Source organism: Doryrhamphus excisus, linkage group LG12 (assembly GCF_037039965.1).
Source record: "Doryrhamphus excisus strain RoL-2023G ecotype Guam linkage group LG12, RoL_Dexc_Guam_v1.1, whole genome shotgun sequence".
Taxonomy (NCBI): Eukaryota; Metazoa; Chordata; class Actinopteri; order Syngnathiformes; family Syngnathidae; genus Doryrhamphus; species Doryrhamphus excisus.
Window position 1 is genome coordinate 18,029,896 of NC_136368.1, and position 21,773 is coordinate 18,051,668.

At 39.9% G+C, this 21,773-nt stretch overlaps 3 protein-coding genes across 6 annotated transcripts in view; all 3 read left to right on the forward strand.

Moving 5' to 3' along the window:
* The window catches only part of LOC131135579 (uncharacterized), a 28,891-nt gene extending 18,810 nt beyond the window's left edge, over positions 1-10,081 (forward strand). Inside the window, exons 8-14 of one of the 3 annotated variants that reach the window (XM_058081640.2) lie at positions 741-908; positions 996-3,739; positions 3,806-3,920; positions 4,027-4,096; positions 7,194-7,580; positions 8,099-8,194; positions 9,820-10,081. In XM_058081640.2, coding sequence (XP_057937623.2) covers positions 741-908; positions 996-3,739; positions 3,806-3,920; positions 4,027-4,096; positions 7,194-7,580; positions 8,099-8,194; positions 9,820-9,821 — 3,582 coding nt within the window. In that variant the 3' untranslated portion in view covers positions 9,822-10,081. Of the gene's footprint in view, positions 1-740; positions 909-995; positions 3,740-3,805; positions 3,921-4,026; positions 4,097-4,226; positions 4,268-7,193; positions 7,581-8,098; positions 8,195-9,819 lie in introns of those variants that run through there. The other 2 variants (XM_058081641.2, XM_058081643.2) reach the window with 2 other exon arrangements.
* A 3,391-nt stretch (positions 10,082-13,472) lies between these two features.
* Positions 13,473-16,446, forward strand: LOC131136061 (ly6/PLAUR domain-containing protein 1-like). The gene is made up of 3 exons (XM_058082547.2): positions 13,473-13,754; positions 14,411-14,542; positions 15,560-16,446. The coding sequence occupies exons 1-3, from the start codon at positions 13,706-13,708 to the stop codon at positions 15,793-15,795; spliced, it is 417 nt and encodes a 138-aa protein (XP_057938530.2). The 5' UTR covers positions 13,473-13,705; the 3' UTR covers positions 15,796-16,446.
* Positions 16,447-16,940: 494 nt separating this feature from the next.
* cd302 (CD302 molecule) lies at positions 16,941-21,217 on the forward strand. 2 transcript variants are annotated; one of them, XM_058082330.2, is made up of 6 exons: positions 16,941-17,102; positions 18,166-18,291; positions 18,874-18,984; positions 19,256-19,438; positions 20,188-20,208; positions 20,302-21,217. In XM_058082330.2, exons 1-6 carry the CDS (start codon positions 17,009-17,011, stop codon positions 20,505-20,507), a joined length of 741 nt encoding a protein of 246 aa, XP_057938313.1. In that variant the 5' UTR covers positions 16,941-17,008; the 3' UTR covers positions 20,508-21,217. The 2 variants fall into 2 exon arrangements, with proteins under 2 accessions (XP_057938313.1, XP_057938314.1); XM_058082331.2 differs by having other exon boundaries at positions 20,191-20,208.
* The last annotated feature ends 556 nt before the right edge of the window (positions 21,218-21,773 follow it).

A 21,773-nucleotide genomic window follows, 5' to 3' on the forward strand; every position in this document is an offset into this window, starting at 1 on the left:
GCACTACTAATTACTCTGCTTTCACTGTTAGGCCTGAACACAGTGAAACAGAAAATATGAACTTTTGAAAGATTTATTGCTGTGTACCTTCACAAAACATATTTGAGATGGTGGCAATCAAGTCTGGTGATTTTGTGTCTCACTGAACATTAACATTACGGACCACTTTTTCGATAAATTTGAAGCCATAGTAGGCCATAGTCACGAAACCATGAAACAATTCATTAATTGCAGAATTAATTCATTCATTCATTCATTTTCTACCGCTTATCCTCACGAGGGTCGCGGGGGTGCTGGAGCCTATCCCAGCTGTCTTAGGGCGAGAGGCGGGATACACCCTGGACTGGTGGCCAGCCAATCACAGGGCACATATAGACAAACAACCATTCACACTCACATTCATACCTATGGACAATTTGGAGTCGCAAATTAACCTAGCATGTTTTTGGAATGTGGGAGGAAACCCACGCATGCACCGGGAGAACATGCAAACCCCACACAGACATGGCCGAGGGTGGAATTGAACTCAGGTCTCCTAGCTGTGAGGTCTGCGCGCTTACCACTCGTCCGCCGTGCAGCCCTAATTGCAGAATATATATCATAATATATCGATATATGTAATATACAGAATATAGCAAAGAGATGACTGTACTGTCGCATATCTAACATCGTAGAGCATACACATCCTTATAGCGTCTATGTCATTTTGGTTCACGATGATATCATTTATTGTCCTCCAGGAAATCCAAAGAAATGGAAAAGCACGTATCGCTGCAGGAAAGTGGCCGAGTCTTCTGAGCCTAACATGCCCACGCAGTAGCGGAAGTGAAATGTCACTATCCAGCGCTTGTAGTGACTATTCCAGTGGCTCCCATACATGGGCTGAGGGACGTGGCTTGTCCAAACAGGTGATTTTGTTTTAACCTTGGCTAATTTTCTCTATTAAATGTATGTATATATGTCAACATGCCATGCTAATATATCTTGTATTGTAGTGTGCCACAAGCCGGGACAAAAGGATGAGTATTGGGCCTGCATCCAGTAATCATTCTGGACTTTTTGAGCAGACAGACTTTGGACAGAAAGAAGGACACACTGAAGGAAGCTTTCAGACAAGCAGCCCCAAAGAGAAATCCTACCCTGTTCCTGTGCCACATTGCAGAGACTGCATGACCTCTAATGAGGATATTTATTCACTCGGTGTTAAGACGGACCCGCTGGAGACGACATCTAAACAAGCAGCCCAGACAAACAAAAACGTCAAAGCAGGGATTGCTGCCATGAACTCTGATGAAAGTAGCAATGATTTGCATATATCACAAAGTAAGGAATCCAAACAAGATGTCCCAACGGATGATGACAGCTTTTTGCATGAAGACTCCGGCAAGCCTACAGGCATTTTCCCTTCGCATGTTTCAGAAAGCTTTACATTTTCTCTGGGCCCAGCAGTGCAAGTCAGTGTAAGTCCAACAGAAAGTCTGGAAGAAAACAATAAAGTGTCCCAAGAAGCATATGAGAACACTGGCATAATATTAAGTGATAGCAACAACAATCAAGAAAGATCGACCGACCGTAAATCCCGACTGGATCACATGAAAAGACAACGGGGCAGACCTTCAGTGGAGGTTGAAGCAAGGACAAACGTAATATTTCAACATTCTGCAACAAGAGCTCTGAGCTGCATGAGTGAAGCGAGACAACGCAGCTCTTCAGTGGAAGTTTCCCATTGCAGAGACCCTTCAAACCAGGACAACGTGATGTTGTTGAAATCTCCACAAAGGAACCAAAAACCTAAACCTCAACTTTGTGACTCAGCAAGGAAGGCTTTCATTCTACGTAGCAGGAGTGCAGATGGAGGACCGGAACAACATAAACATGTTCATTCTCCTCTACATCAGAATCTTATAAGGGCTCACAAATCCAAAGGGCACTCCAACGCACCCGGACACGGCGGTCCAAACAAACGGACTAATCACGCTAAACTGCATGGGTCAAGTCATGTTGACGTTGAACACGATGAAGATATTACGCATTCTAGCTGCAAGTCCCTGGAACGTATACCACAGCGCTCTCCTCTTGCTTCACCTGTTAAACATTCTTTAGCGTCTAAGCCTTTAGCGAGTGATGAAGTCGCTAATAGTCGAACAGAGTTGCAAATAACCAGACTTCCATCCAGCAAAGACTGCGCTGAAGAGGCTATCTACGATAACTTACCCTGCACCGCCAAACCACCTCAAGAACAGCTCTCTGATGCGTGCTCTTCAGAACATCGGTCTCCGTCGCCACCGCCTCTCCCCGGTCGAACAACTTCACTTCTTCGTAGAACTGCGTCTGATTCTGTACGCGCTAATCAAGCAGAAGTTCAGCCTCAGGGTGCTGCTGCCGGAAAGGCAGGTCAGCTCTCTTCAGCTGTGCAGCTTCAACAGACCAACCCTGCACCGAGCAATCAACAATTGGACTTTGAAAGAACTGAAGCACCTGCAGTCATCTTCAACCCCCACACGTCGAGGATGCCGGTCATCCCAGTTCAAGAAGCACAGGAATCATCCAAACTATCAGTTGAGAGAACAGTCACATATCACAGTGGAAACGTATTACCGAGTCAGAATATCTTACAAAGATCTCAGCAGAGCATTAGTGAGCCAAGACTTTCCGAAGTCATGCCTCAGACATATTCAAATGCTTACTACCATAGTGTCACTAATAATTGTCAGAGTTCCACATCCAGATCTGTAAAAATGGCTATTTCTACTAATGTTAAATCTCATGAGTCAATTCCCGGAAAAGAAGGCGGTACGTTCCTCATTTTTGGTCGACAGAACAAAGATGACACAAACCCATCCATAAAAGGCATCCAGACATTTCAGACATATATTTGTGAACCGCAGATAATGCATGAATATGTTCCTCTTGACAAAACCAGAAGAAAGATTGAGACTCGCTGTAATTCCCTGGATTCTGAGCCCTGTGGTCTTCCCGTTGCATCAGACAGTGGCGTGATGTTAGACTGGGGCTTTGATGAGGAAGGCTGGTTGTTCAAACGGTCAGTCTCCGTGTCAAACAGACCTCCACTTAAGCCGGTAATGGGCATGAATGGGGCCAAAGTTCGAAGCCAGAGCTTTGGTGCACGCTACATGGATAGACCCAGCTTTAACCGATCTGGGAAAGTCCGCACCCAAATCAAAACACATTCGGGGAGCTCCCTAAACTCTCTTGGCGATGTCCTCCCAGGAAGCATGAGCTGCTCCAGTAGCTATCATTGCCCAATGAACCGATCTCTTTTGAACAACTTCCTAATTGAAGAAGGCCTGACGGTCCCTCCGCATTTGGGGTCATCAAGTGAAAGACTCCAAAGTTTAAAACACCAACGAGAGCAGGCAAGACGCCTTCAGATCGAGCAACAGTTTTCAAGCGCATTCGGGGAACCGGTTTGTGAAGAGCCAGAGAGACAAAGTACCATCACCACTATAGAAGAGAAGGTCATGCTCGGCATAGAAGAGAACTTGCATAAGTCTCAGGAACAGGAGAGAAGCAGTGAAGTCAAGCAAAAATCGGCCTCGACTTTGGCCAACTGGTTTGGTTTCCGGAAAGGTAAGCTTCCCGTTCCGAGCAGCAAGAAGACTGATTCACCGAAAGTGAAAGAAGACAAGAAGGATCAAAAGATTACATCACTTCTGGGAGGAAAGCAGACAAAAACGGACAAAAAGAGAGACAGGAGAAAAAGCGATGGAAAAGATTGGTAAGAAATATAATAAATATAACTACATTATAAAATACCAGTTTTTGACAATTGGGTTTTTTTCAGCTCTGTAGGACGGAGAGAGTCACATGATGCAGTACGAGCATGCATCTCAATGCCCTGCCCAGGGATGTCCCTTAATGAGACACAAGGACAAAATGACATCATTGGGGACGCGCAGGTGAATGAAACAAATATCCCAATCAATGAATTAATAGAGATTGACTTGTGAAAGTAAAACGATCAAGAATGGCATGCAAATGAAGTTGCTAATTGATATGATGCAGATGATGAACCAGATAGCCGATGGCGAAAATGCATCCCTCATGAAGCCCACCATCCAGGATGCTGTAATAGGTAAGAGGTTTTGTGACTGCAAATGATCTTTATGTCTGGAAAAGCCAGGCAAGTTAACGGTAGATAAATGCCTGCTGCAATTTTTTAAAATCATATTCTTAAGGGTTTATTTGTGTTTACCATTTTACAGTTTGCAGAAAGAAGTGAAGACCAAATATGAAAAAAATATCTGTAAGTCATAATATACATGACTATGCTCAAATCAGTCACTTGAGCACATTTTGTTAGTGTGTGCATTATTTTGTTTTTTTTTTCATATGTCTTCTTTTATCCATTGTTTGTGAGTGTTATTTAAAAATGGATATTTATCAGTCTATCACTGCTGATGGCAATGGCGTTTGCAGGCTTCCTTCCATGTCGCTGTCCATGCACGCTCAAATAGCCTTTTTGTGGCTGCGTAGAGATGATGAAATCAAATATTCATTATGCAAATGAAATCATATTACCTGCTGAGCACAATGTAAACAAATAATAGATCATTTTAATGAGGTCACATATACATACGGTACACATACAGTAGTACTGTCTGGATTTGGAGTCATATGTCAATATCTAATGCCCCACCCAAGATAATGTTAACTCTTAAGATGCATCATAATTATGACAGGAGACACTTTGAAAGAATATGGACATTGTATGCATTGTGAAGGTAAAGATAACATATATTGAAATATTGAAATATTATCATATTTAGGTCTGTTAAGGCTGATCTAATTATCAAGCCTAATTAGATCTTAAGTTCTTGTTTTCATGTCTTGCAAACACTGAAACACACTGAATATGTAGATATTTGATTTGTATTTTATTTTTAAAAATATGGCCTCATAATATAATACTACTCCCAAAAAAAAGGATTTTTCTGGCGCATATTTCATGTTGTGTTCTGCTCACTGTTTACTCTCTCAATGTAGGAACTAATAATTCATGAATTTCGCCTTCAGACATAACTGTTTTTTTGGAGGTTTTTTTTTTCTCTAAAGCTGCACCACCTCCCCTGAAGTCTTCTGGTACCTCCCACTTTGAAAAATACTGTTCTATACTATTTTTGTTTGGGTATTCTACTACAACTCAACATACAGGTGGTCCTCGTGTTATGATGTTTCATGGTTACACAAATCCCATAAATTACTCAAACTATACTAGTTATGTGCGCCGCTCAAACGCTGTGATCGTCATGAAGTATAAAGATCGTAACTTTTGTTAAAGAATCTGGGTAGTGATAACTAAACAGAGTTATGGTCTTCCCAATAAGCCTGTCTCTCCCTCCTTAGCAACGCCCCTTCTAATGTGCAAGACAACTACAGTTAATGTAAGTATAAGTACGTAAGTCAATGGTCCGAATTACACTAAAACTCAACTTTCATCACAGTCTTAGGAATGAAACTCATAGACCGAGGACCACATGTATATGCAACATTATGTATACATTATCAATGATGTACTTGTCCTAATATACTACTACATTTAGAGAATTACAGAGAATTGGGTTATTGATACAGACAGCGAAGAAGTATTCTGTTGTTACAAATACTTTATTGATCCTTTGAAGGAAATGATTTCTATGAATATATCCCTTTATTTGTGATTACTTGACGTTAATAGGGCAGAAAGCAAAATGACATTTACAAAAAAATGTTTCAGTCATGAATTAATTGTGTGAGCATCTGCCTTTGCTGCAGTACTTCAGCCTCATGCGACTCTGTCGTGTCTAATCAGAAAAACTGCCTGCGGATATTTTTGCTTATTTACAAGAATATTTTGATTTACAATGGTTGTAGCAATGTACGACCACTGACAGTGGCACATACTTTTATAGCAATTATGATGATTTACTTCATTTCAACCCAAAATCTAAAAAAACATGCAACATACTGTGAATGTGTTATAGTTATTTGAATATATTGCATCTAAAATACACATAGTGTGTATTTTAATGTCATTCCATATACATTCATTATCACTGTGATGGACGCATGCTTGTGGCCATGAAATGACGTCTGTGACATAAAGCAGTGGTTCAAGTGGGCTAAATGGAATTGGCTTTTCTCGACTTACGTGTACAGTGGTGTGAAAAAGTGTTTGCCTCCTTCATGATTTTTTTTTTTTTGCATGTTTCTCGTACTTTAATGTTTCAGATCATCAAACAAATTTAAATGACAACTAACACAACTAAATCCTATTGAGATGCTCAATGTGGCATGACCTTAAAAAGGTGCTTCATGCTGGAAAACTCTCCAATTTGGCTGAATTACAACAATTCTGCAAAGATGTAGTGGGTCGAAATTCCTTCACAGCGTTGCAAATAGACTTATTGCAAGTTATCGCAAATGCTTGATTGCAGTTGTTGCTGCTGAGGATGGCCCAACCAGTTATTAGGTTTAGGGGGCAATCATATTGTTTTTCTCCCTTAATAATAACATTTCATTTAAAAACTGCGTTCAGCTGTGTGGGTTTGATGATCAGAAATATTTATGTGTGATAAATGTGCAAAAAAAAAAATCCAGAAGGGGGCACACATATACATAGTATATTATATATACAGTATATATATATATTACACAAGTGAAAGAGGAAACTGACTATAGATGGCAGATGAGTTGCTAAGCCCAGGAAAACAGGAAAAACATGATTATGATGTGATGATTATTCATGACATACGCAGTATAACATGCATATTTGTATTGAATCATACTTCAAATATGTGCTATTACTTAATAATAATAATAATAATAATAAATTTTATTTGTATAGCGCTTTTCAAAATACTCAAAGACACTTTACAGAAGAATGGAGTTGAATAAAGCAAGTAAACAGAGTAGAAGACACACCAAAATACAACATTCATTTGTTAATACACAGTTAAAACATGAGGAAAAGCGTACTTGACTTCATAAATACATTTCCTGTAACAATCTGTCCAACAAGTGTAAGATCTTGACGGTTTGTGCTCAGCAAAGAAGTTCAGAACAGGCTAAACATTTTTCCAAATGCTTGTCAGTTCCACTTCAACCATGGTTACCCCGTTGTTTGAGTCCCGTTCTTCTCCCTGGGTTCTGTGCTTCCATCAGCCACTTCAGATGTTCTCCTTGTGCCATAGGGTCTGGCTGCAAGATGCGAACTTTGGACAGTGGAATTGGGACCATCCCCCTTCCTGAATCCTGTTCCTTCTTCTCCTCCATCCTGCACTTCCTCCCCAAGTCTTCATCTACCCCAGAACAGTCTCTCAGTTCTTCCAGTGTCCCTGACTCCTACAGTGAGGAGGTGTCTCCATCCCCATTACCCCGATGGAGAATACCCTCCACTTTTAAGGACAGCAACCATGCAAGAGTGTCCAATTCTCTGTCTGACACCTCCATGACCCATATCCAGTCAGTGCCTTTCCCCACTGTGGCCTTCCTCCAGCCCATGCAACCCCAACCTGAACCCATTGTGACCTCTGCTCGTGTGTGTGATACTCAGATCAGACCCCCAAGAGCACCACAAGGTAAAGTCAAGACGCTAGACCCCAACGGGTAGTATGATGAATCACAAGAAATAGCAATTACACAAAGTACATCATGGCTTTTTCTGCGCTGCGTTGGGAATTTTTTTTAAAGTCGTTCATCTGGTTTATAAATGTATTTAGATGTTGACATATAGTCAGAGATGTTCTGCACTTTGGCCATATTCCAAATTTTGGACAGTTTTGGTTAGCAATTGTTCTCTGCCGTTACTTTGGTGGAATCTCTTCCTGGTGGGGTCGTCATGCTCCAGCCATGGAAATCACCATATGCAACATGATAAAAAACATGACACATCACATCACATGTTCACATATTTCATGCCCTTCTCCTGCAGCCCCCCCTCATGCGTGATGATTAGTGTGACACAAAAGTGTGACACAAAATGGATATAACATTAATTTCCCATAATGAGACTATACGTTCCAGGGGGAAAAAAAATAATAAACACTGGGTTATTAAATGTGTGTATATGAAATATATATGTGTCTATTTTTTCCAGGTGGAATGGAACCAAAGAAGCTGACATATATCAAAACAAAAACAAGAGCCCCGCAGAACCAGCAGAAAGAGCAGACTCGACTTCGACTTGCCAACTGTAAGGCACAAAACCTGTTATAGTTATATTGGTCTGAGTGTGTGTCTTTATACTTTTCTTACCCGTCTCGGCGGTCTGAGCTGGACTGAAAGACAACTCCAAGGTATTTTCATGGTAGCCCAAGAACAGGTCCTAAACACTCTTTCAATAAATCAGGACCTCAGAGTGTAAGATGCTGGCAAGACAGGCTTACATGGAGCAACATTACCAGGTAGCAGGAATAGTATACCGCAACATTTGTACCATATATGGACCACAGGTCCCAGAGTCAAGATGGCAGACGGAACCATGAAGGTGGAAAAACAGGATGTTCTCAGAAAAGAGGTCTCTGAACTTGGAGTGAAATAAAGTGCCAAAAGAAATACAGGGAGAATACAGAAAGGCATAGTTTGCCCATTTACTTACCTGGGAGGTCTCAGAGGCATCAGACCTAGATCCCTCCAGGATAACCGAGGTCCTCACCCCATCTCTTAGAGTGAGTCCAGACACTGGAGGAACTCATTTTAGCCACGTCGAACGACAATCTTGCTTTTTCAGTCACTAACCTTACTTTGTGACCGTAGATCAATTGGTAAGATTGCCTTCGGGATCAGCTCCGTCTTCAAAATAACCATCCGACCCACCTGTCCATTTCACTCTTCGGTCTTCTCTTGCTCATAAACAAGAGATACTAGCCCTGACTCCCAAAACGAAGGGTGCACTCCACCCTTTCCCAGTTGATCTCATCCCAGAAGCATCACACTAAGCTGCGAACCTCCCCAGTAAACACTAAAGGTCACAGCTTGATGGCATCATCAGGACCAAATCCGCAAATAGCAGAGATGAAATACTGAGGTCCTCAAAATGGACATTCACAACTCATTGACTGAGCCTATCCCAGCTGTCTTCAGACGAGAGGTGGGGTACACCCTGGACTTTTCGCCAGCCAATCACAGGGCACATATAGACAAACAACCATTCACACTCACATTCATACCTATGGACAATTTGGAGTTGCCAATTAACCTAGCATGTTTTTGGAATGTGGGAGGAAAACCGGAGTACCCGGAGAAAACCCACGCATGCACATGCAAATTCCACACAGAGAGTGTGGAATTGAACCCCGGTCTCCTCGCTGTGAGGTCTGTGCGCTAACCACTCGACCGCCATGCAGCCGGAGCCTAGAAATTCTGTCCATAAAAACAGCCGAACACGCTAACCGTGGTGCTGCTCCAACCTAGTAGCTTGCCACAAACCTCATAATCCTGCAGCGCTCCGAAGTCCCTGCTGTCCAGTAACCTTGCAAAGGGTGCACCTTGTCCAGTGTTCCATACGGTCATACTCTTTGTCTCCAACACTTAGGAATAGACTTTCTTGTGGAGGAGTGTGATCTTCTTGTCCTTGTTAGAAACCCTCTGGTCACCGTCTTAAGGGAGACCATGAAGTTGATGTACTGATCCCAACTTCCATGCAATGTTGAAGACAACCAAGACATTCCCACAGCATCCATCACATACAAAAACACATACATAACAGATGTTGCTAACAACAATTTGGAAAGCTAGTATCTTCAGCAACATTTGACTACTGCTCTTATAGGGTTTTGTTTTCACGTTTTCTAATCTCACCTTGTTCTTCCCTTTCAGAGTTTTTGAAGTCCATTAAAAGTAAGACATGAATCAGCTGGGATCAGCATTTGAAAACACTTCCAGTTTGGACTCGTGTGGACATCATGCAACTTGATATTGAATGTTTCTGATTGACACCTCAAACATTTTGATTGGCTTCACCGCTGATTATGGTTGTTCAGTTACACACGCCTCTCTTGTCTAATGCAAACAATTCCATGCAATACAACGCATGCATACAGCAATGAGACGGAATCAAGGACGCACTGGTTCTAATCCTCTCAAGTTTTTAGGACCTCCTGAGAAAACCACCAATCAGAGATCTTCTACTGTTATGGTATTTAATGATTTTAGGAATCAGCTGCAAATATTGTTAGGTGCTCCTAAATTTTGAACTTGCGGACCGGTCTGATGTCTTCCCGGTTAGGATTTGGCCCACAGGCCGCCAGTTAAATAACCCTACACTAAGGACATTGTTACATGACATTGTTTTTGAAGTTTTAAGCATATATACTTGTTTTTTATTCTTATGTTTTTTTTTAGCAATAACAATTTTTATTTCCAGGTTATGAGTTAATGACACTTCATGTTAAGAAACAGGTGAACGCTTGTACGGAGAAGGTGTGAAAGCCCCTTTCGTAGCTTCAAGTGCTATCCAAGCCCATTACCATTTTAGCTTGTCAAATCCACTTCCTCTTCCATCAGCTGTCTTTCCCGTGTTGTCATCATATCAATCTTTTCAAGACTGGAGAACCTCATCACTGTATCCTTTCCAATTCTTTACATATAATAGTTGTATTTATGGTTAAAAAAAACAAAATGACCATATGGACAACTACAAGCTATGAAAACATCTACTGTAACTTCAGGCATGGATTACACGTGTTGTGATGCATGGACTGGCACAGGTCTGTAGGATGCATGATGCTTGTAGATATGAGAAGGATACAACATGTCAAAAGAACAATGAATGGGTGCTTGTGTGACGATACACACACTGCTTAGTCACGTGGTGCATTTCTGTTCAAACATCTGGACAATAGAACCACTATTGCTATTTATGTAGTTATTACTGTGCCAACATCAAACTGTGCTCACTCATCTTGTTTGGTACCGTAGTCCGGACCAAAAAAAAAAAAAAAAAAAAGTTTGCACATTTGGTACTGTTCAAACTGACTTTGGGTGAGAGGAGGAGTCCACCCTGGAATGGTTGCCTGTCAATCATAGGACGCATATATCCAAACAAGCATTCATTCCCATGCACAATTTCATTCATTCATTCATATTCTACTGCTTTTCCTCACGAGGGTCGCGGGGGTGCTGGAGCCTATCCCAGCTGTCTTTGGGCGAGAGGCGGGGTACACCCTGCACAATTTTCACAATAAATTTGCAAAGTATGCATGTTTTTGGGAGAACATGCAAACTCCACACAGAGGCAAAGATTCCAGAACCACCTTACTGTGGTTGCAGGCATGCTTACCACATCGTCAGTATACTTAAAATCACAAACGAACTGAACTTAGAGAAATACTATTCAATACCTGACATTTTCCACTATTATTAACACGTTTTCTGTAAATAAAAAACATGTCTGTAAATTGACAATCATGGCACTCTTTATATAGTTGTATTGTCCTAATCTGCATGATCTGTGGTGTGGAGGTGGCACCATATGAATCTCACCTTCTGATGACTTTTACTGCAGGTTTTCTATCACATACCGTGTATTACATATCGTGTAACTGTCACTCACAAATGCAACGACTTTGACTTGACGCCACAATGTATAACATCACGTGCACGTGTCTTAGGTGAAATGCACATCTGTCCATTGTGCTTTGGGTTGAAGAGTTATTCCACGGTTATGACATCGAGACAACCCCCTTGAGTTGTGCACGGAATCTTGTAGACTTGATTTTACTCGCTCAGGGACAAGACTTTTAATTGTCTCCGATGGATGCTGTGGAGTAAACGTCCATTTGAGCACACGTTCATGCATCATGTCACTACTCTCGGTATTTACCTCATTCATTTCTTTGTTGTGCTTATGCAAGATAGATTCTTACTTCATGATGTATACTAGTGATATTTTGGTGTTACTATTACATTCCCGCATACGGTATTTCCCAATTGTAGCAGCTTTGCAATGTTTTCTCATATTCCGTTTCTGAACACTGAGCTGAATACATTTGCAGAAATGCAAAAGAACATATCAATTGTGTGACTATGGAGCCATATTCCTATAAAAAGATGTAACATTTTCATATGATTTGAACTGTAGCATTAGACATATGTGTTTCCAACTACTATATGCATGTTAATTAGAGTATTAGCAGTGCTCTTTATACTAATAGCAATGCCCAGGTCTTGTAAATGTGAGGCACTTTTTTAATGGTAACACTGATACGGGTGGATGGACCTTGGCAAATGTCAACATGTCTTAAATAATGACAAGCGTGACCCTCACAAGCATATTGTATTTTTATAACATTTATTCTTAATGACCTGTATTTACACACACATCACTGATTGGTGTATTCTACCGTTGCACAGTTACTCACCGTTAGTCATTTTCCTTGTGTTTTTTTTTTTTTTTTAAATAGTCCAATTACCACAGTGATTTTGTGTGACTGTTACCTTAATAACTGAAAATCATTCACATTTAATATTTCTTGTTTTTTGGTCATGAAAAAAATAAAGAATGCATTTTTTTCATTAATTTGACTTTTCTTTTTGAATCTAATGGAATAAATGTAAAAGGCAAATTTATCAAAGGAAATAAAGGCAATACCACACTTTAACCTCCTTCATGCATACTGATGGATTATATTCATTGCATACTGTATTTTATATTTATTTTATTTTGCCATATGCCACAGCAACGACCCGAGTTGAGACAGGGTCCCCCGTTCATATCAAAGTACTATCACCGGCACAGCTAGTAACGGACAAACCTGTCGGGGGATGAAACTTTAGGCAATCAAACTGGGAAATTGTTAATGGAGCTTTGTTTCATGCCTGGGTATTGTATAAATCCTTCCCACGATGACTCTAAGTGGGTTTCGAATAGAGGATAAAGGAATCTTTAAGAACCAAATCATAGAATGAGAACCAGATAATTTATTATTATTATCTTATCTGCAGTCCCTGTATACCTACAAGTAAGCGGGTCTTATTTACAGCGCAGCTGCAAAAAAAGCACTCTTCCTTTCCCTGCTCGGCCTTTTATACACTCAAGATTGTGTAAGAGGCTGGAGTCCTGGACCAATCAGCTTTTGACAATGCCGTTGCTTGAACCGCTTCTTTCGTTTGTTCGAAATTTCTGCTTTTTATTCTGCTTTTCCTTTGTTGCAAAGCAAGCTGTCATATGCGTACACGATGTTTCCACCTTAACTGTCTGTTGTCACGTTAGTGTCACGTTTTGTGTGGGTGCGTGTATTAGTATCTTACTTTTGTCTGTATTTGTGAAACTATGTGTTTGTTTTAGATTTTATTTTTAGCTAGCAAAAATGAGCAAATACCTTCAGGATGGGAGCAATGAGTTAAGTCGATGCAATCAGCAATTAACATCATTCATAAACTCTGCGTGCACACCAGAAAGATGCCAGATTATTCCTCATGGACTTTCATTTTCTGTGCTACTACTTTCATATTTAATATTCAATTCTCAGTTATTACACACACACTGAAAGAGAGTGAGAAAAACGAGACCATGGAGTCAAAACAGAGAGAGAGAGTCAGTGTATACGTACATAGAGTGTTTATATATATATATATATATTTATGGAGTACATAGAGGGAGTGCATACAGTATATAGAGAGTGTTAGTGACAGTCAGTGTCAGACGCATTATGTCTGCCTGCACTCAGCATCTTTCCCTCCAGTCCCAGCACATGACGAGACGATGCGGATCTTCACAGTTTTAACTTTGCTTCTGGTCTTCTTCCAGTCAGGTACAGATGAAAGTTTTTCTTCCTTCCAGTCTTTGTGTTTGTTGTAGCTTAAAAACAAAATAATGTTAAAATAAAATAATGTTGGGCAGAGCACTGAGTGCTTCTTTCTTTTTTGGTACACAATATATTCCTAAATGTAGTTTTTCTGTCCTTAATACAGCCGTTTCATTTGGTCATATATTACTGAAATATTCAAGGTAAAACTACAAGTAGAAAATTTCCTATTTATTTAATATTTGTAAACTTACAGCTACTTTGATTATATATTATTCTGTATAAAAGTCTGCAGTCAAAAATGTATATGTATTTTTGTAGTGCATGTATTTTTATATATTTTTCACTGACATTTAAAAGTAAAAGATTACTCAAATTACAGAGTAAAATAAAAAAAAGTTCAAAATATAAAACATAAGCACGCATTTTAATCAATCCATATATTTTCTACCATCAAAAACCAAACTTGATGATTATAGTCAACCAGCTAATTCTCCTTTTGACAATGAAGATTAAAAATGCAAAACCAGGCACCATCACAAGTTGCATTAATGGAAATATTTGATGGATTATTATTGGATAGCTTCAAATGAAGTTACCATCAGCATACGAAAGTGATGATAATGGGGCCATAGATTGTAATATAAATGTGTGTGTTGCAGGCTTGTCTCTGCAAATCCAGTGCTACCAGTGTGAGGAGTTAACCAGCGACTGCTCTTCACCACAGTTTATCGTCAACTGTACCGTCAACGTGCAGGACATGTGTCAGAATGAAGTTCTAGTGAAGGAAGATGGTAAGTTACACTACATCTTCTTCTTTCCTGAGAAATAGGATGGATCGTTTATTGACCGTGATTTATTCTTATTGCTTTTTTTTTTTACTATTATATATTTTACTACTGTTTTATACTATTATATATTATCAAAAATATATTAAAAACAAAATTAGGCTTTTTCATGGTTGAATGCGACATCCATCCATTCATTTTCTGGACTGGTGGCCAGCCAATCACACGGCACATATAGACAAACAACCATTCACACTCACATTCATACCATTTTGAGTTTTGGGGGTTCTGGAGCTGAATGTGGGCTGCACGGTGGACAAGTGGTTAGCGCACAGACCTCACAGCTAGGAGACCCGAGTTCAATCCCACCCTTGGCTATCTCCCCGTGCATGCGTGGGTTTTCTCCGGGTACTCCGGTTTCCTCCCACATTCCAAAAACATGCTAGGTTAATTGGCGACTCCAAATTGTCCATAGGTATGAATGTGAGTGTGAATGGTTGTTTGTCTATATGTGCCCTGTGATTGGCTGGCCACCAGTCCAGGGTGTAACCCAGCCTCTCGCCCGAAGACAGCTGGGATAGGCTCCAGCACCCCCCGCGACCCTTGTGAGGATAAGCGGTAGAAAATGAATGAATGAATGGAGCTGAATGTAATAGTGGCTTTTATTGAAAATGTTGATCTGAAATCGTAGGAGAAGGGGTCTTTTTCCATAGAAAATATATTTTGACACTTTAGGCTGTGCATTTATGGTGAATGTATTCCTTCACACTGCATCTTTCTTTGAAGTTATGACATGCTCTTTAACATTTGTCCCATTTCCTTGGTGTATTTAACAAATACTTTGGCTTTTTAATTTTGAAGTTGACGCTCCAAATTTCTTGAATTTTCCCCTGATTGATTAAGTCACATGCCTTCCTGTCGGTGTTGCGTTTTGTTTACTTAAATGTTTGTTTGTTTAAGCTTGTTTCTCTTTTTCAGCATAGTTTTTTTTTATGGTGGTCTTTATGATGATGATATTTTCAGGGATACGCTACCGCAAATCCTGTGCCTCCTCAGGAGCCTGTCTCATCGCTTCTTCTGGCTACCAGCAGTTCTGCACCGGCAAGATGAACTCAGTGTGCATCACATGCTGCAACACATCACTGTGTAACGGACCACGCCCGAAGAAACGAGCCCAACCATCCGCCGCTATTACCTTGACCACGCCGCATCTCACTGTTTTTATTTTCTTCTTCATGCTACTTGCCTTCGGCTTTTAATGAACTGTACCATTTTGCTTTAAAATGTGAAGAAAAACTGCACTGTAAAATATTTATAAAGGAGAGTCATGTCTGAGGATGCATCATTTTATCTCTACTGTATTTTAATCATTTTAATTACTTGTATTAATAGGTTTTCACATAATGTTGTTATTTTATTCCCGTTCTTTTAAACTCCTAATTTATTTTATATTTGTTTTCGGTGTTGCCTTATTGCTCATTCATATGTTAACTAGGAACTGGATTAATGTTGTTGACTGATGAGTGACTCGAGTGAATCGCGTACCCGATTCACTTCAGCAATCCAGTGACTCATAAAAACTCGAGTCAGTAAAAGAAATCAGGTTTCCCATCGCGAGCCGACCAGTGGATTCAACTTCTGTTTCCGGTTCACTGGTATGTGACGTGATAACTCAATTTAGAGCGATATAATGATAATAAATACAGTTCTTGGAAATAAATACAACTCTGACAGTATTAATACACACATATACAGTACATCTAGTATTTATTTGCAGTTCACCAAAGTCAAATACACATGTAAGATAATTTATGTGACGCCCTTACTTTGGTACCCCCAACAGGATGTACTGTTATTTTGAAGGCCGGAAGTGTATATGTTTAGGTAGCTTGTTAGAATTGAGTGAAGAGGCGAGCGACGAAAATAAACTTGTCTCCTGCATTCCTCCTCCCGTGCTTTTGTTCCCACTGCGCTTCAACACCATTGGAGGCAATCTTAACCTGCTCGGTTACACACACAAGCAACGGTAGCCGTTGGTCTCCACTTTTCCCAGCCTGTAGTTGTGCTTTGAATGCATCATTGGCAATTTCCCCGTTAGCGTGTTTGTTTGTACTAGCTTCAGTAAACAAATGTAATGTGAAGTTTTTTGTAAGTTATGAATATATATATATATAATTTCCATGTATTGAAATAAGTCTAAACACATCGATGCAATCAAATTTCATTTCATTTTTTCCTCAAGTTGGATAATGTTGCAATTTGGCCTGCATTCTCCCATTTTCAAATACATTAGCAAGTATTAGCATTATTGTTTGCATGTTAACATTCGGCGTGTCACAGCAATATCATGGAACGTTGTGAGGCTTGTTGCCATGTTGGAAACATCCTGGTGGGCGGGGCTAACTCAGCTGAAACAGCCCGGAGAGAAAACGAGTGTGACTTCGGTGATTTTCGTGGTTGTTGGTTGTCATCATGGAGTCGCTGCAGAAAAGTGGTCGTCGTTCTCTGTCACAGACATGCTGCTTGTTTGTGCTTCTCCTCCAGTTGCAGGCTGCTTTGACGGGAGGTAAGGACGAATTTAGCTCCTCTCTGCTTCAATATAATACAATGCTCGCAGACACTTTTGTGTGGTGTGACGTTATTTGGGCCTCTTGTTGTATTTTTCACTTCCCTGTTTGGAGTTTGTCCAAGTAACTTCATAATGTGATTTTTAAACTCCAAAAAAGAAACACCGTCGTCTACTATGTAGAACAAATCATTTCAGTTTCCATACAGTACTTGCATAACTAGTTATCGATTGGTAAAGTAGAGGTGGGCGGAACGATCCAGATATCTGTATTAGGATACTAGTGTAGTGGCGGTATCGAATCGATATATTTTTTAGTGTTTATTGTCGCATATATAATGTATATGTCAGTTTTTGTTTCCAAACTTGGTACAGATGAGGACTTTGGGACAAAAAGCCAAAGATTTTAACAACAAGCAATAGTAGGTTTGGGTTTTGTTTACTTATTTTGCAATGTTAAATTATTCACAAATAAATGTGCGGATAGAAATATTCCACAGTCTATTTTTAATGAGCAAATTACCTATTAAATCTGCAGCACACGATTGTTGGAGCAAGTATTTATCATTTATAAACTCATTCAGATTAACTGTTGCAGAATTCCTGTTAATGTGGAATAAACTCAGATTAAACCACCTTAAAAGTCTTATTCCTCTTAAATTGACGTAGAGCAAGGACTTAAAGGACATACTACATAAAGTTGTAAACAATTTAGGTACTAATTTAGCCGAAATCTTGTTAAATCACCTTAAAGTCCAGGTACATTAACATGGCCTACTAGTTAGGAATGAATGACTCCTATCAATGAGATAATCATCACAAAGCAAATACATAACTACCCCATTGCTGCATGTATTGTTTGCAAAAGAAAACATCAAATTCATGCAAAAAGCACATATATGGCACGTTACCATGCCAATCTGGAAATTTGAAGACAAAATATATAGGAACTATGGTTTAGTTTCCAGAAGGTGCTGTGGTTCCTCAATGATTTGCATACTATTCCAAACAAATCCTTGACTTGAGATGTACATAAATATTGTTTTATGATACTTTTACACAGACTGTCCAGCAGATGGACGCACCTGGGTGCCATTCAAGGACAGATGCTACCACTTTGTCCATGGAGAAGAAGACAAACTCAAAGTGTACACTTTTCAGAGGGCGAAAAGCCTCTGCCACAACCATGGTATGTCAATAAAAAACATATGTCACATGAGAAAATGTTAGGTACTACACTGTGTGTGTGTGTGTGTGTGTGTGAACACAGAATGCAGTTTTTAAATGACACTTAAGTAAAAAAAAAATTACACAGACATGGCCCTGTGTAAAAAATTGATTCCCCCCCCATTAAAACTTAGCTTAACTAAAACAAATCAAGCTCTATCAGTCGGGAATAGGTTCTAAAGCTATTTCTAAAGCTTTGGGACTCTAGCAAACCACAGTGAGAGCCATTATCCACCAATCGTGAACAGTGGTGAAACTTCCCAGGAGTGGCCGTCAACCATAATTCCCCCTAGAGCGCAGCAATGACTCATCCAGGAAGTCACAAAAGACCCCACAAGAACATCTAAAGAACTGCAGGCCTTTTATTCAGTTGTCATTGACTAATATTATTACTAACATTTACGTGACAAACATGCAAAATAAACAAATCATATAGAAATATTTGTGTATATATATAGTATGTGTAGGTATATGTTTATATATAAAATTCTGCTTTTATAAAGACGTGTACACTTGACCAGTGACTGCATGTATTTCTTTACAGAGCTGCTGACCCTCCAGACTGCTGAGGAAAATGACTTTGTTGTCAAATATAGCCCAGAGGTGTGGAAAGGCCAAGTCAACGTGTGGCTGGGGATGTATTACGACACAAACAGTACGTGTCATGTGACCCTCAGGCTTATAATATTTAATATATTTCATATTATGGTGTGTTCCTTCACTGAGAAAGTTGTAATATGTTGACCTGTATTCTAATTTGCTTGGACGTTAAATTGAGCATTGCATCCTGACACAACTTCAGGAAATCCTGCCCTTTTTTTTTTTTGCTACAATAATAGAAGCGTATTAGGAAGTGAAAAATGCATATCAATGATTTTTGGTAGAGTCTAGTAGGATTTGTGCTGATGCAAAATAACTCTTACCAGGTGAAAACATGACGTGGTTCGGTGAGGATCTGGTGAGATTCACTAACTGGGAAAGCGGATCGTCTCAATCCGATCTGGTGCCCATGGATACATGTGTGGCGCTACACAGTGACACGGGAAAGTGGGAAACGGTCAGCTGCTCCGATGACCTGGAGAATGGAGTGATCTGTGAGACGGCTCAGAGTATGTGTGACTTTTCCTTTAAACAGTGGAAACGCTCGGGTCCAATTGTACTCATTCTTTAGTATATATAAGTGTATATATATATATATATATAAGTATATATTGCACATTACAGACGCATGTTGTAATAGCAGTAATTGCACTGATGCATTCATTGTAAACAACAGTACAAGTTTAACACATATGAGTTTTACATAGACAGCTGAGTAAAGCACCGGCGACAGAAGGCTTCCTGGTGAAACACATTCATGGGTGTCCACATTGTGGTACTCATTTGGGTGGCGTACACCTCCAGCTGTACACGGTGGTTCTCCGTGGATGCACGGTGGAATAGCGTGCCGACATAGTGAGCTAGCTAATTCTGGCATTCTGGCTTTAGCCAAGCTAGCCGTTGTTGCCGTAGGAAGCCAGTACGCACATCTTGCAATCTAGCCTCGTACGAAGCCCACATGTACTTCCTGTGTGAGCGAAACATACGACAAACTTACTTGAAGTCGAGTTGCACGCCGCACTCACCATGTAAAATCTAAAAGCTTGGATGGAGGTCGAGCGGCATGCACATGGGAAAGTATGACACACTTGCAACCCCTGTACACACCCTACATACCCTGGACTGGTCACCTGCCAATCACAGGGCACATATACATACATAAACACCCATTCACACTTATTACTTATTCACCTCGCTGACTATATAGAATCATATTCTCTTTCCGTGTTTGACTGACATGTATTTTGTGTTTTTTCAGAAGCAGTGGAAATCAAGACAAGTAAGTACCCCCTTCCTCCCTTCCCTCCCGCACACTTTTATACTATTTTAATGTCTCGCTCATTTCCTTGCATTGTTCATTGTCTCCCATCAGAACCCAGCGCACTGCTGTCAGCACTGGTCATTCTCAGCGTGATTGCCATTGTTGCCGTCTCCGCCGTCATCTGGTTCCTGCACCAGAGGCACCACAGTCTGGGCTCCACTGTCGTCACGGCCTTCGAGTACCACCCTCCGTTCAGAGTCCCGGACTCGGACCGGTCCTGCCTGGTGGAGGCTGAGGAGATGGACAGCGGACCATAGGAGAAGGTTTTCTTCCATCCACAGAAAATATACAGTGCCAAATGTTTGACTCAGAATGTAAGATAAGCCACAATTTGGAACATCCAAACTAACTATACACTTCTATAGCGAGTGTTGCATTGTGTGCATTTAATTTCCTTAGTCTAATCTTGGTCTTGGTTACTAATCTTGGCTGGATCGCTATTATTGCTCAGTATTTACATTTGGTGATATGATTTTCTGTATGTACACATTTCTGTAAAGGACCTAAGATGGACTGTAGAAAAAGAAGGGCTTGAAAGCATTGGATTTTTGATTTGTTGCTTTTGTTACAATATCATTAGCTTTCTGTTACTCAGATGTGTTGTTTTCGGAAAAAATGACCCATCGTCCAAGAAGACATTGCTTTTTATTAGTGAAAAAGGCGGAGCTTTTCCTAAATGCCTTTCGCTTTCGTATTTTGCACATCAATCAAACTGTCTTCCATTTACTGTTGTGTTCTTTTTAAATCAAAAACTGAAAATTGTATTTAGCAGAAGTAAAAAGATTATTAACTTTGTTACATTTCTATATTAGAATAAAAAAATGTGTGTCCATTACAGCAGAGACGTAAAAAGTGTTATTGATGATCAGGATGTTTTAGAATAATGCTGACTGCACGTTTCTAGTACAATCTGTGCCCTGCATCTTCATAATAAAGGAACTCTAAGATGGGCTCGTGTGCATTTTTTACAACTAGTATTGGTCAGAGGATTTAGTAATGTGTACATAAAGTTTTTGTGAAACAGAAACAACATGGAAAACAGCATCTGCTGTAGAACAACCAGGTTTAGAGACAGCTACTTCCCCCAGGCCATCAGAATGCTCAATGCCAAATAAGCCCCTCTACCTGCCCACATGCACATGCAAAACTTTAAATTATTATTAATTATTCAAAATTATTTAAATTATTTGTGCAATTTACTGTTTATATTTGATGGCATCTATTTATTCACATTATTATTATTTTTTTTTTTTATATTATACGGGAGCCAGGCAACGACATTTTGATGGCAATTTCACTGCTGTGTTATTGTGCAATGACAATAAAGAAAGTCTATCTAAAGTCTAAAATACACAAATCATTGACTATTTGGCGCCCCCTTGTGTGTATAAAAGGCAGCTCTTACATTTGCTCTTTTTAGATTGTGAAAGTCCCGGTGTGTAAATAAAATATTATCTTCTGGAAAAAACTAATGTGTAGTTTGAATCACCAATAAAAAAGAAACCATGTCATTTAAATGTAAT